General features: G+C 39.7%; 1 protein-coding gene across 2 annotated transcripts in view; it reads left to right on the top strand.

The window, feature by feature from the left end:
* Nucleotides 1-15,999, top strand: part of LOC126375893 (potassium channel subfamily K member 15-like) — a 49,846-nt gene that overhangs the window by 29,768 nt on the left and 4,079 nt on the right. The window contains exons 2-9 of one of the 2 annotated variants that reach the window (XM_050022978.1): nt 932-1,079; nt 4,229-4,365; nt 4,996-5,097; nt 5,834-5,937; nt 6,442-6,692; nt 10,307-10,489; nt 12,218-12,307; nt 14,168-14,297. In XM_050022978.1, coding sequence (XP_049878935.1) covers nt 932-1,079; nt 4,229-4,365; nt 4,996-5,097; nt 5,834-5,937; nt 6,442-6,692; nt 10,307-10,489; nt 12,218-12,307; nt 14,168-14,297 — 1,145 coding nt within the window. The remainder of the gene's footprint in view (nt 1-931; nt 1,080-4,228; nt 4,366-4,995; nt 5,098-5,833; nt 5,938-6,441; nt 6,693-10,306; nt 10,490-12,217; nt 12,308-14,167; nt 14,298-15,999) is intronic. The other variant, XM_050022979.1, reaches the window with a different exon arrangement.

Raw genomic sequence — 15,999 nt, 5'->3', positions numbered from 1 at the left:
ATTAACTACTTGGCCGGACAAATGGGGAGCGCTGAAGGCTCTCACCCGGTACAACGTTTAAGACAACAGGCCTGAGGGTGCCCAGTTGGGCGCGAACCTCGGCTCAGGGCGTCGTCTGAGAGGAAAAATATTTGAAAGAATTAATCGACCCTAGTGGGTCGATAGCGATAAGCGCTGAATGAGGGAAATCGTCGACCACGCCGGCGGGGTCGGTATCGGGGTCCTGAAGTGTTTGGTGTCGCGAGCTGATTGGCTGCCTCTATGGCTAGGGTAATCGGGTCGTCGGGATCGTATATTACGTCCTTCGGACGCCGATACTTTTCAGTACCGTCCCTAAGCGGGATGTATTCGGAAGCCGCAACTACCAGGGGATTTGGGTGGTGCGGAGCAGAATCGAAAAACGTTTGGAAGCTAATTTGAGCCATTGGGCAATGGTTGGCAGACCTAGGTCAATGTGCAGATTTTCATTGCGAAGGAACCACGGAGCTCCCGTGGCTTTCCGCATGAAACGATTTTGTATTACCTGTAGACGGTGAATTTGAGAGGGGCTCGCGTGAGCGAAAACTACCCCTGCATAGGTCATGATCGGACGGATGAATTTGGTACCATGTCACATTATTTTTTTGACAAATTGAACTGTAAGTCTCACTAAATGCCAAATATGTTAGTGCGACAGAGTCCTAAAGTGGGTACATTATATTATTGCTCATGACTGTACTTAGTTAATTTTGCGATGGATGTTCCTCTGACTAGCCCGATTGGGAATGTAGTCGTGAATTTAGGTTATGGTTGGAAGAAGTGCTTACGTGGTATGATGGAAGGTGATCGGACTTGATAAATAATCCCTCACTATAGGTGACAGGATAAATAAACCAATCCTATTGGTTACTGCTACAGTCTTCGAAAAAAAAATCTATTTTCTCTATTTCAGGTGCATTCATGTTCCAAGCGATAGAAGGTGCGAGCGAGATGGAGCGAGTGAACAACATGGCGCGAGAAAGAGACAACACTGTTCAGTACTTGTGGCAGAATGTCACGCTTTTGTTTAATCCGCTCAATGAAACTGCTATGAAAGATAGGTGAGGGAATTTACATACATTTTACGTATCTAATCACATAATATAACTCCTAAGCTGCTAAGATCGGTTATGTCAGCCATATAAGAGCGCATCTTAGCCGCGGTAGATTGGAGACCTGGCGTCATGTCCGAATACGGCTGGAATGGATAATAATAGGAGGATAATATAACTCCTAAGCACACTAAGTATACAGGGTGTTAGTGACATCGTAACGAAAACTTTGAGGGATGAGTCAGACCATGATTCTGAGTCGATATCAAGTGGATTTTTCCGTCGCAAAAATCATGTATTTTTTTTAGTTTTTTAAAATTATTTTCAATTCTATACTTTTTCGACGGAAAATTCCACTTGATATTAACTCAGAATAATCAGGTGAATCATCCCTTAAAGTTTTCGTTACGATGTCACTAACACGATGTGCCGAGAGTAAACCAGTGGCACTACCAGTGGAATACGTCTATCACGCATTATTTAAATGGAATAAAAAAAACTATTTCATATGAAACAAAAAACAAAACAGCTTCCGTGGTCTAGATCTTAGAGCGTTAGGCTCGCGATTTGGAGGTCCGGGTTCGATTCCCGATGGGGACATTGTCAAAATCACTTTGTGAGACTATCCTTTGTTTGGTAAGGACTTTTCAGGCTTGAATCACCTGTTTGTAGTAAGCAAGATGATTCCGTGCTTCGGAGGTCACGTTAAGCCATTGGTCCCGGCTATTAGCCGTAAATACACCTCCACCAACCCGTATTGGAACAGCGTGGTTGAGTATGCTCCATACCCCCTCCGGTTGATTGAGGAGAGGCCTGTGCCCAGCAGTGGGACGTATATAGGCTATTTATGTTATGTTTATGTTTATATGAAACAAAAAAAGATCTGACGGTACCCGACTATTTTTTGCTAACTGTACGTACAATTAAATACATTTCGTCCACTGGGATCCCCTAACCCGATCCCCCAGGGGATCCCCGTGAACTCATCTGTTCATCAGTATCCCCTTTAAACAAAAGTACATAAAGTTAAATATGCAGAAAGTACTTATACATGAAACATCAAAAATATAGGACAAAATATCCGAAAAATTAAAATAAGAACTGTGATGGGCGACCAATACGTACAACATAATATTATTATTTATATTCATGATTCAATAAATTCACTTTCATATCTCTACATTACATGCGTACTCAACACATATAAACGTCGCCCGAAGTCCTTGTACTGAAAATAATATCGTAAATACGTTGCAACGGTGTATTGGCAATAATTTTCCATACAAACGATCAGATATGGGATATTTGTTATTTATTGCCCAATCCGGGTAGGACAAAAGGCATCTCGCGTGTTTGAAGCAGTTTTAGTGATGTAAATAGGAGATTTTTCGTCGCTTTTTGTTTTTACACTCGAATAATAGTTGCAAGTTCTGGTCCAATAGTCGTTCAATTCGTATTGTATTTAAGTAGCACATAAATCCACTTTTTTCTTGCTATTATTCTCATGTTTCGCAGAAAAATAAGTTACATAACGCTTGTTTCGTAAGTTTTATAATTTATATTTTACTAGTTAGTCTATGTAGCTAAAATAAAAAAAAAATAAACTTGCTAATTACGAACTTAACTAAAATCTAGAGATTTTTTTGTTACACTTGAACGATCTTGACTCATCGTCTGTACCTTTAAGTTTGAGGTAATTATAGTTTCTAATTTCATTTCTAATATAGGGTAGGGTAACTAAATGAACCCCACACGAGATAATTGAATTAAACGCGACTCGAATTTATAAATTAACAACGCGAGTTGACACTAGTCTAATGTCCTAAACGCGAAAAGTTCCTAACGTGAAATATCCTTAACGCTAAATGTCCTAAACAGGAAATGTTCTCAATACATTATGTCCTGAATATGAAACGTCCCAATAAAACAAAAAATCAAGTGTGGGTAAACCGGTGTAGCTCGAGTTCCTTACAGATTTTTTTTTCTTTTTTACCTTTGATGGGTTTGCTCTTGGCCCCAGACTTGCCCGAAGGCATTGACGAAGCCTTAGATGGAGTTCGCCCAGAAGGTGCCTGTTCACTCTGGCCTTGAAAGCACCCGGGTTATATGCATTCGGAAATACAGAAGATGGCACTTCTTAGTAAATAAAGATTCTCATGAATTTGATTTAGGTTAGGGTCTTATTAGTCACTATGGTTCTGTAGTACATCGGCTTGGTTCTCAAACGGGAAACGCCGCCGGTTCAAACCGGACTTGCACCACCGAGTTATTAATTTATTTTAAGCGCAATTTTCACTTACACAGTTGGCTCGACCGTTATAGACGGCGATACGACTCACCACCTGTCACGTTGGTCTAACAGAAAGCTCGGTCAGGTGTGGGTACTTAGTTCATCTTGTCATAGATTACCTTATGTGATTTAAGTTAAAATATTGGTTTTAGGCATTAATAGTTTTAGGTCATTTGGCGTCGAGAGAGTTACATCACTACGTTCTGTTTGGCAAACAATGTTCGTTTGCCGATGGATCCTGTAATGTCTCCGCTTATTTGCCGACATTTCGATGTATATTCCGAAGACTTTGATCCCGAATGTCGCGACATTTTGTAATTTTGCTACGTATTGACGTTTACTGACTAATGTACCGTTCATGCGTTACTCATCGTGGAAGTCTTCCTTTCTTTCAAATGTAGTTTTTAGAAGTTACCTGGTTATTGTTTTTTATTTATTGAAAAACAAATAAGGGGCGTTTTAGTGTGGAATCCTGAGGGCTCTGTAAGATTCTCCCATTTTGATACGACGACTGAAGCTACACATCTCTGCTACCCGTTTCATCCAATAACATATGGGTATATTGTATTTATTTGCAATATAAAAGTTTGTAATTAATACTTGATATGCTACAGGGTGTTAGTGACACCGTAAGGAATATTGAGGGGGATGATTCAGACCATGATCCTGAGTTGATATCAAGTGGAATTATTTTCAGTTCCATGCTTTTGCGACGAAAAATTTCACTTAATATTAACTCAGAATCCGTTACGATGTCACTTACACCCCGTATAATTTGATGTAACGTAATTTGATTGAATGCAATGTAATTGTGATTTTTAAATTTGTATTTGAAAAGTAATTTTTGTTTTATCATTGTTTGTTTAAGGATAAGTAAAGAGCTCCACGTGTACCAAAGCAAGATCGTGTTCGCTGTCCGGCACGGTTGGGACGGAGGCCGCTCCAGCCGGCAATGGAGCTTCTCCTCCGCCTTCCTCTACTCCCTCACTGTCATCACTACTATAGGTTGCTATATCTTTTATTCTTGTACATACATGTTATGTTACTGTAAAATCCCGAACATCACTGGTCCTGTGTCACATCGGACCCCGGCACTGAACTTGCACCAATGAGTTATTAATATATCTTAAGTGCAGTTTCACAGTCTGCGTGTGTTTATTCCTGTATTCCAGAATAGTTTTTTTGAAGCTGTTAATACACCAGAAAAGCTTCGTCCGAAGGACGTAATATACAATCCTGACGACTCTAGCCATAGAGGAGGCCAAAAAGTCGCGACACCAAACACTTCAGGACCCCGATACCGACCCCGCCGGTCGACGATTTCCTTCAACCAGCCCTTATCGTTATGGACCCTCTAGGGTCGATTAATTCTTTCAAATATTTTTCCTCTCAGACCTGTTGTCTCAAACGTTGTACCGGGTGAGAGCCTTCAGCGCTCCCCATTTGTCGGGCTAAGTAGTTAATGCCATCTGCGGCAAATCTACAATAAGTCACGTCAAAAAAAAAAACAGCCTAGTTGAAACCTTGTCGTGGTGCCCCACTGCAGCGCAAAGGTTTCGCTTCTTCTCTCCCACTCTTCCTTATTCCCTCCTGTTATAATATGACATTGTAAAGCCATTTTGCTTTTGCTTCCAGGTTACGGTCATCTGTCTCCGCGGACGAGTTGGGGCAAAATCTCCACCATCTTCTACGCACTCCTCGGGATGCCGTTGTTTCTGCTCTACCTCACTAATGTTGGTAAGATTTTTAATTTACCTTACTTGTGATATTTATTATCTTCCAACTTCGATCATAATATTGGTACATGCATTGTTGCCGCCTAAAAGAGGCGTTATAGCAGCAATGCGTCGCGTTTTTATAGTTATCTTAGATTAAACAGACGACATTTTTTCGAAATACTTGAAGTGACAGTATACTTTAATGTTTTCTCATTGACACATATATAAACTAAACTAACTAAGCAGAGACTAAGGAATTCCATTTACTTCGACCATGATATACTTCTCTTGCTTCCTACACATTCATCAATCGTTTCATAATGATGATAATGATAATTTATTTGATAACATTCGTAACAGGTCATATTAGTTCACAACCTATCATAAGTAGGTATTTATTACAATTATTCTATTACCTATTCCAACGTCAACGTAATAAACCATTACAAGTAATAATTTATTTGAAACGCTAAAATAAATTGTATTTTATATATTTATTTTATATTTATTTTATATATTAAAATAATTACGTTAATTCTTTAGTAAAAAAATAAAAATAATAAATTGTATAATTATGTAATATGTAAAATACACGCACGCCGGTTTTCTCATTGAGTTGCAAGTTGACATTCTGGGTTGAGTTACGTCCCCCTACTCGGAACAGGCCGTCCATCGGACGAGATACAGCGTATTTCATAAACGTTCTACTGCGGTTTAGTAGTAAAAAAATAAAAATAAAAATTGTATTTTCGTAGGTGAGCTGTTGGCGCGGTGGTTCAAATGTATCTATGCACTAGTATGCCTCTGTAGAGGGTGCCCTGGATTCTCAAGAAGAAGGATTGCCAGACTTCGTACTCAGGTATGCTCTTCCTTAGTTGAAACCAATATCGAAACCCATTACCAATTTACTGTCGGGTTGCATTTGATCACTATCCACCTTATTTATATTACAAAACGAAGATTAGAATTAGAATTAGTACCAGGTTTAAAAAATAGGCGGAAGTAGGAAAATGTCCCGCGGTTGCAGCGCTAGTGTCGCAAATTCGACATATAATTATTATGACTGGCCTTGACATTGACAAATGAAACTATTCATTACAACTGAAGGACTTCTTTCGTGGCGCAGACTATACTTTAAACATGGTATTATTTACAAGACATATACTTGGTTACTTCTTGGCTTACTTCTTACTTCATCTTGTACTTATGTTTTTTTAGATCCAAGGCATGTGTGGGCTGTTAAGAATGCTGTAACTTGTTTATTTATAGTCTCTGAACAAGATATTGCTGAACAAAAATCATACAAAACTTTTGCATAGAATTAGTTTGTCGATATGATAAAAAAAATGTATTTTGGTTTCAGTTAGATATTAGTGAAGCAGAGAGCATAGAGCGGCCGGAACATTGGAGGGAGCGGCATGACTGGGACACGTTCTGCAGACATCCAGACTTGAGGCATATGGACTATTATCCAGAGTTCTACGCTCCAGGCAGATTCCCATCAAGGCCGAGATTCCCCACAGAAAGAATTCCCTTGGAAAGAATCCCGGAGAGGGCAGAAAGAATACCCGACTTCGAATCTGCGGGTACCCCACCACACAGATATTTTCAAAGGTAATTTTCCTTCAACTCATTTACTGAGCAATCTATCATTCTCGTGATTGATGGAGGGCCCGAGATTGTGAAGAAAAGAGTATTATTTCAAAGTAACATGGGTAAGTCAATGAAATGTGTTTTATTCATTCCCCTCAAAATTTTTGTTGGATGGAAATTCAGCTGCAAGCAGGAAGAATTAATTTCACGCCCGTCTGTGTAAAAATGGAATTCATTTTCATTTAGAGTACTTTACGGGATTGGTAACATGACGTAAAACAAGCAGCCTTTTATGACGTCACAGCTGGGCACAGCTCCTCTAAGCAATAGATGGGGGTAGGTGCGGAGCATATTGGGTAGTTTCCTAGGTCAAAAATAAATTCTGATTACTAAATAAAGATAGATCTAAAGGTTGTTATAAGTTTACGCGGTTATTATCATAATTAAAACACATAATAACGGGTTCTTACCGCGTTTAAATGGGGATATGAGACTCCCGATATTTCGAAAAGAGGCTATTGAAATCAGAAAACATAATAATTTTAACAAGGAAGACGGGTTCAAATTATCGACCATGTGGAATCCAGTAGTAGGTGTTGTAAAAAGCTTAAAACGGCCTAATGTGGTGAAAAAACGTGAGGACACAGTGAGTGCGGTTTGTCGTAGTGAGTTTGGTGCGAGTTCAGATGGTTCCGAACATTCCGATTTGAAAAACATAAACAAGCGGCAAAGAAAGAGGGTAGACAGATATGTCTGCCCGTAGAAAAAAAAAATAGGGATCTACCTACTCCACTCCAATCTCATCAGTCATCCCGTGATCATGGCACTTGCAACAGTGTCGAAATATCGGGAGTCTCATATCCCCATTTAAACGCGGTAAGAACCCCATATTATGTGCTTTAATTAAGATCTAAAGGTGACAAAAAACGTTTTCTTTTTTCTATTTAACTTATTTATGAATTTTAATAACGAATAATGTAATAATAAGTGCGACAATTTGTTACGTTTATCTATGACGCCACATGCTGCTTTTTCATACAAATTCCATAGTAACTGATTTGACTAGACAGCCATCTATTCTTCGTGCCGTGGTCGAGTTATGATGACCGGAATTCTCCAACGCGCGGCCAATGCCTTGGGCAATTGTTTTCGCAAATGGAGAATCGAGGTAAACCCGGAGAAAACTGCAGCGGTGTACTTTTCAAAGGGCTATTATAACACGCCACGGTCACGCCGTCAACTTAAAGTCAACAAGATGTTTGGCAAGCCGATCCCTTGGGAGGAGCAAGTCAAATATCTCGGCGTAGTTTTAGATATATGTCTTACTTTGAAGGCCCATAACAAATGTGACCGTGCCGGCGGTGACTGTATTGGGGTTCTAATGTTCCCGTTAGTAAAAAGGCGCAAAACTTGTGTAAGAAGAGCTTTTCCTAGCCTTTAGGCAGATAACACTAGACTACAATAAAGAACAATTAAAAAAAAGAATAGCAGGCAGTATATGTAATCCGTGTCTGTGGTGTCCTAAAAAATAAATGATTCTTTCTTTTCTTTCTTTCTTGCATTCAGTGTCCTTACTATTAAAGAGTATTTAGTACAACGGGAATACTTCCGGTAACTACATAAAGTACCTACATGACCTACTATAATTCATCATCATCATCATCAGCCCATTAACGTCCCCACAGATGGGACGCGGGCCTTCCCTATGGATGGATAGGGAGATCGGGCCTTAAACCATCACGCGGGCCCAGTGCGGATTGATGGTTATTAACGACTGCTAATGCAGCCGGGACCAACGGCTTAACGTGCCTTCCGAAGCACGGAGGAGCTCGAGATGAAAACTTTTTTTTGTGGTCACCCATCCTATGACCGGCCTTTGCGAAAGTTGCTTAACTTCAACAATCGCAGACCGAGCGCGTTTACCGCTGCGCCACCGAGCTCCTCATCCTCCTCCTCCTGTACTACTATAATTAATCCTCATGTATTTACCTATTTAATTAATAAAGTAATTAGTATAGCCGCATCCTATTAAGTAATAATATGTAATTACTTCCACATAATTAATCTCAAGTGGATGAAATTAATGGTCCGCTAAGATTAATTTTAATTAGGTCTAAACCAATCTGTATACCTGTTGCTGTGGTCTAGATAATTATTTCGTGAGCCTAGGTAATACATTTTTTTTTCTACGTAAGTGTGGGTGGAGTACCTAAATACGTTTTATAATTAAAAGATGGCCTGTCGCCTGTGTTACCTAGAGCTACTTCTCACATATACATTCATTCAAACACATAAACGCAAACAAACCCTACAAATACGCTCACACACGGGCGCACACACACACACTCGAAAAAACACACTCATACACACACGCTCAAGAATAAAACAAACCCTACAAAGATGCTCACACACGGGCGCACACACACACACACACACACACACACACGCACAGTCAAGAGTACCTACCTATAATTTTATTGGATTGTCTTTTGATTTTATTGTTTTTTACATAAAGCTGCTATATATTTCTATTCAATGTCCTCTAGCCCTCAATTACTTACGCACAATATCCCAGGATGAGGAAACGACTGAAAACCAGCGCTAGATGGCGCCATAGAAAGGCTCCATCACAGCACAAGCTGAGCCATTTCCTTTTGCCCGTATTCGTAATATTCATAATTACCTAGGTCTTATAGAAAAATGTAAACTGTTACTGGCAATAAATTTAGTCTTAATATTCAATTATTTCGTGTTAGTTAATTTTCCGTGCTTCGGAGGGCACGTTAAGCCGTTGGTCCCGGCTATTAGCCGTAAAAACACCTCCACCAACCCGCATTGGAGCAGCGTGGTGGAGTATGCTCCATACCCCCTCCGGTTGATTGAGGGGAGGCCTGTGCCTAGCAGTGGGACGTATATAGGCTGTTTAAGTTATGTGATGTAGTTAATTTTATCGATACCGACGACGAGTTGCTATGTCTGTCAATAACGACTGAGAACATGAATTTATGTACTTACTACCATTTTTAGTTGCTTAGAGAATACAAAATGATATAAGTCGTGTAGTTGCTTATCGATCTGGGAACAGAAATACCCGAAGGACATAATACACCTACGATTCTGATGACCGGACTACTCTATCCATAGAGACGGCCTACCAGCTGGCGGCCATCTGTCACTTTCACTGTCCATAACATTGTAGGGTATATAGGGGGTGAGATTTTTTAAGTGATATGGGTTTGCTCTTGACACCATTCTGCCTCTTAATTAGAAATAACAAGCTTAAGAAGGTCTCCTTATATGACTCAAGTTTGAAGGGAACGCAGATGACGTTAGGTGCATTCTACTCTTATGTAGTTTATGTGATCATCATCTCATGTACCAGGCAAACAGGTTACTCAAGGAGCTAGTTGATGACGCAGCAGTACGCCGCTGCGCGCCCCGCATCTGGTGCGAACCGACACGGGTGGAGGAAGTTTTACATAGCTTCATGCTTTTACCCCTAAAAGGGGTAGGCAGAGGTGTATAAATATAATAAACGCCACTCCTTTCCGCTAAGTTTAAGTCTCATGTAATAAGTAAATCTTATTGCCATTAATCATAATTTAAAGTACCCATGTATCATGTCTATGTACCAGGCGAACAGACTACACAAGGAGTGCTTCGATGCCGCAACCGTACGCGAGAGCGCCCCCCCGCGCGCCCCGCGGCTGGTCGGAACCGGCACGGATGGACCAGGAAAGCAGCGAGTTCAGCTACGTCACCTTCGACGCTCAGACAATCACAGTGCCTATTAGCGTCTGCGTCGCTATTATGGTTGGGTAAGTAAATGGCATTGTCGCGAACTCTTTAGTTAGGCAGCGACTGGCTGGTCTCCGGCCAGACAAGGAATGATATTTTTGTTTTATTTTTTGTCTGTTGTTGACTTTCTGTGGTGTTCCCTTGCTGTCATATTTTATATTATCATATTTTGGCTTTTATTTTATTAAGTATTTCGTTTTATTAACTATTATCACGAGCCGCCGAGTAATAAGTCCGTTACAGGCATTAACTGAGGAGCTCGGTGGCGCAGCGGTTAACGCGCTCGGTCTGCGATTGTCGAAGTTAAGCAACTTTCGCAAAGGCCGGTCATTAGGATGGGTGACCACAAAAAAAAAGTTTTCATCTCGAGCTCCTCTGTGATTCGGAAGGCACGTTAAGCCGTTGATCCCGGCTGCATTAGAAGTCGTTAATTACCACCAATCCGCACTGGGCCCGCGTGGTGGTTTAAGGCCCGATCTCCCTATCCATCCATAGAGAAGGCCCGTGCCCCAGCAGTGGGGACGTTAATGGGCTGATGATGATGAGGCATTAACTACTTGGGGAGCTCCCTCAGCTAAGCCAAGTCCCCTAGTAAGCGGGAGTACCTATGGCTGATGTATTTAGAAGACAGAGGGTCTGGCCAAATAAAATATAACATTGTTCAAGTTTCGAACGAGGGTGTAGTTTGAGATCCGGGGCGTAACTGATGCGTTAATACACCCAAGTTGGGAATCGTACCTTCTCCTAAGTGAGACGTAGTGCATTAAACTGTAGTTTCCTACAGGGAATGTATCTAAAAATGTCTTTTGCGGAATATAAATAAAAGGAAATAAAAATATGTGGGTATTAAATTTATCGCTCAGCAGTTTGAGGCATATATTGTTTTAAGTTTACGTGGTTATTATCATAATTAAAACACATAATAACGGGGGTGTGGGTTGATTTAAACGCTGTAAGAACCCGTTATTATGTGTTTTAGTTTGAGGCATATTCTGACATCAATAATCTTATTATTATTATTTATGTAATATTATAAATGTAAAAGTTTGTGAGTATGGATGTTTGTTACTCATTCTCGCAAAAACTACGGAATGGATTTTAATGAAACTTTACAATAATGTAGTTTATACATCAGAATAACACACATGCTTTAACAATAAAAAACAAACGGAAATTCTTACCGCGTAAATCGAAATCCACGCGGACAAAGTCGACTAGTAATATTATAAATTATATTAAGTACTTAGTTTGCTTTAAAACATACTTAAAACCTTATTATATTTTAAAAACTTATTACTTATGAGTTTCTTAATGTGTTGTTTTACTTAATGAGTTTTTTATGAGTTTTTTTAATGGGTTTTTTAATGAGTTTTTTTTTAGTTTTTGAGCACATTTAAAAAAGAATGAAGGTAGTTTTTTCCTTTCCTAGAATATAAGCTTTTTAAAAACCTTGTTCAGAAGAAACGAGCTCTTGAAATTGCCTCAACATGAAGGAAATTACTTTGAGTCTTATGTGAAATCGATGCGATATAATATTGCGTCCTGAATTTATCTTTCGTTAAAATTCAGCCGTTGTGTTGAACCATTCGATATTTTGTTGATATACGTTATTTCATTTTTGTCTTCTTCTATCGTGTGGGTTGTGAGGTGCCATCTGCGGCAAATCTACAATAAGACACGTCAAAAAAATACATGAAAAAAAGGTTCAGATATTTGTGTAGGTAAATAATTATCATTTTTATCATCAGGTATTTAATATTCGGGTCGATGATATTCGGGCTATGGGAGAAGTGGGACCAGCTGGACGGCGCGTACTTCTGCTTCATATCGCTAAGCAGGTAACTAACGATTACCTACTCGATTCGTAGAGGTGGCCTATCAGCTCGCGACAGCAAAGACTGATACTTGGTCGAAGTCTTTTTACGCTATCAGATGCCTTTGGATTGCTTCTATCCGATTTAAAATAATAATAATGTGCTCTCCAACAATGATGGACTATTCTTGTTATCGTGTCGATGGCAAACTAAATAGTATCGGCCAAAAACTTGGCAACAAGTATGGCGCTATCTGCAGCGCTCATCAGATCCTCCTGCGAGCAGGTGTTCGGGCACGCAGGACACGATGTAAGTTGTTCCATCGTTTGGGGAACAGTGCCGCACTTGCACTTTAAGTCCGAGCCATCCAAGAAACCCCATCTGAACAAATTGTCCTTACAGGTAACTAACGGTTACCTACTCGATTCGTAGAGGCGGTCTATTAGCTCTCGACAGCAAAGACTGAAACTTTGTCGAAGTCTTTTTACGCTATCAGATGCCTTTGGAATGCTTATATCCGATTTCAAATAATATTAATAATGTTCTTTCCAACAATGATCGACTATTTATCTAATGAGTGACAGCTGACAATCACACGATTCATCTGAAATCCATCTTAGGACTACAAAAGGTTGCATTTTTTTACAAACTATGTGTCCCTAAGGATTTCGTCGTAAGTATACATATAAACATAAATTTAATAAAGTACAGACATATTATATTATGACTATTCGCTATGTTTTTATGTATACATATATATAACGCTATATACATAGAAATATAGCGTTTCCGAGGCTATAGTCATATATGTCTGCACTTTATTAAATTTATGTTTTAAATGTATACTTACGATGGTAGTTATTTAAGTTTCCCTTTGAAATGCAAGTGGTTCACTCCGCGATCGGAACACTTATCTTGATCGATGTGTGTGACGTCACTCTGTTATTTCCCGGGAGACGGGAACCCGGATCGAATGTCGACTTGAAATGTTCGCCAAATTAGTTTACTTTGGAATAAAATACCGAAAATGTAAGTAAAAAATTTAACAAAATTATAGTCTTTGCTCAGACGTCTTTTGTGTTTTAATTGTTAGATGCCTTTACAACCAAACCAGGTTCTGTATTAGAATTAGGGAAAGAAATCCCAATCCGGGATCCCGATCTCGGGAGATCTCATGTAATTTTTTGGGATCAATCCCGATCAGATGTCGTATGTGATCAGATCACATACGAGATTGACGGGATTGGGCGAACCTACTTGATTCTCCTTTTTTATTTTGATGATGCTGATTGCCAAAGAAAACTTAATTATTTAGTTAGTAATATTGTAGAATAAAGGTTTTTATTTACTTTCAAAAAATATTTTGTTTTAATTAAACTCACTATTACAAACAAGCAATTTTCATCGGTTTCAGCCATCCTAACTTTATATTTTTTGATGAACTAGACGAGATCCCGAAAATTGCGGGATCTCGCGGGATAGATATTTACAAACGATCGACGAGGGATCTCGAATTTGCGATCTCGAGTCGGGATTGCATTTCCTAGTCAGAATCTACTTCGGGTCTATTTAAGAAACGTACTTCAATGAAGTCATTGAAGTACTTTTCTTAAATACCACTTTTCACTTTTATTCGCTTATAGAACAGCATAGAAGGAATGTTTAAAGTTCACGTTTACTGCACCGGGTCCGGACCAGCTCCAACAGACTCTTAAACGTGGTGGCGGACAGAATTGACTGTCCCATTGTGAGGCATTGGATTGACATCCATGTCTCACACTAGGTTTTTGTCATGTTAATTTAATATGTGCTTACTAACATAGTATAAGTCCCTTACTAACCATTATGGATGTACAAAAGTCCGAAATAAAGTTTTTTTTTCAGTATTGGATTCGGCGACTTCGTCCCGGGCGAGAGGATATACACTCCCCGGATCGAGACGTCCTTCATCGTGTGCTCCATGTACCTGATGCTGGGCATGGCCCTCGTCGCCATGTGCTTTAACCTCATGCAGGTTGGTATGCTGATTTGGAAGAGAGAATGTTTTCTTCTTCTCGTCATCATCAGGCCTCAATCAGTCAATCAATAATACTTTATTGCACAACGACATAATGAATAGGACATAAGCACAATAGGCGGTCTTATTGCTAAACAGCAATTTCTGCCAGGCAACCTTAGGGTGAAAGAAGTCCTCATACATCTTTGCACTGTTTTCTTTGTTCTGTTCTCATATATCTTCTTCTCTTCTCTTCATCATCATGCGTCATACATCGTTTCTAGATGATTTATACAGCGTCCAGGAGGCACTGTTTACTCTTCTTCTATTATTACTAACCTTATCAATTCTGGTGTCAAGGTAATTACTATGCCGCCAAAGGCCCCTGACATGGCTCATGTAACGACTACATATCAAAAAATAGTAACCGGGACCAACGGATTAACGTGCCTTCCGGAGCAGGGATCATATTACTTTTGGACAGTCAGGTGATCAGCCTGTAATGTCCTAACCAAAACAGGGCTCACAAAGCGATTGTTGTAATATGTGCCCACCGGTATTCGAACCTGAGACCTCCCGATCGTGAGCCCGACGCTCTAATACTGAACTGAGCCGTGTGAAGAATGAGTCATACATTTTTAATTTTGTTTATGCCTGTTCCCCCATTATTTTATTACTCCTTATCACAATTTAACAAATGAGGTGTCACTAGAATAGCGTTATAGGCTAAGTCCGCAGGTTATAATCTATATGACTTCACACTAAATTCAATATGGCGCCCCCTAAGGAGATAGAACTGTTGAAGTAAAAAAATATTATTTTCTGGTAACGACATATAGGCGCCTCCGAAATCCATTTTTCAGGTATGTGGGTTTCCTCACGATATTTTCCTTCACCGTTAAGTACGAGTGGGTCTTATAGTAATCTTTATACGGAACCCTGTGCGATCCATAATACACGAGATGTAATAGAAAAGATAACGAAAAACTACCGTAATATATATTTTCATTGTGTTCACATGGTGTTCACATTCGTCCGATATGGCTGGGAATAGATGGAATAGTATCGATGGTACTTTATTATGGAAGGGCCTCTGTGGTCCAGTGGTTGAGTGTTGGACTCACGATCCAGAGGCCCCGGGTTCGAATCCCGATGGGGGCATATCACAAAAATCACTTTGTGATCCCTAGTTTGGTTAGGACATTACATGCTGATCACCTGATTGTCCGAAAGTAAGATGATCCGTGCTTCGGAAGGCACGTTAAGCCGCTGGTCCCGGTTACTATTTACTGATGTAAGTGAGTAATCGTTACATGAGCCATGTCAGGGGCCGTTGGCGGCTCAATTATAACCCTGGCACCAGGGTTGATGAGGTTGGTATTCTACCTCACAACCCACACGATAAGAAGAAGAAGATTATGGAATAGCATGAGGTTTCCGGTTAGAGTTGGTCTGTGAAAAAGACAGAGATAGACAAAAAAAAACGTTAAAAAACACTACTTATAGGTACAGTCATGAGCAATATCATGTACCCACTTTAGGACCCTGTCGCATTACCATATATATGACATTTAATGAGACTTACGGTTTAATTTGTAAAGAAGTTAATGTGACGTGGTTTCAAAGTGTATATATATATTAGTAAGTGTATATATATTATTTTTAAATGATAAGTTTTAATTTTAATACACACTTCCTCTCTTCCCTTCAACGTTGCTGT

The sequence above is a fragment of the Pectinophora gossypiella genome, chromosome 20 (genome assembly GCF_024362695.1).
Source record: "Pectinophora gossypiella chromosome 20, ilPecGoss1.1, whole genome shotgun sequence".
Classification (NCBI taxonomy): domain Eukaryota; kingdom Metazoa; phylum Arthropoda; class Insecta; order Lepidoptera; family Gelechiidae; genus Pectinophora; species Pectinophora gossypiella.
The sequence above is the reverse complement of the archived record's forward strand: the minus strand, read 5'-3'. Positions and strand labels throughout refer to the sequence as shown.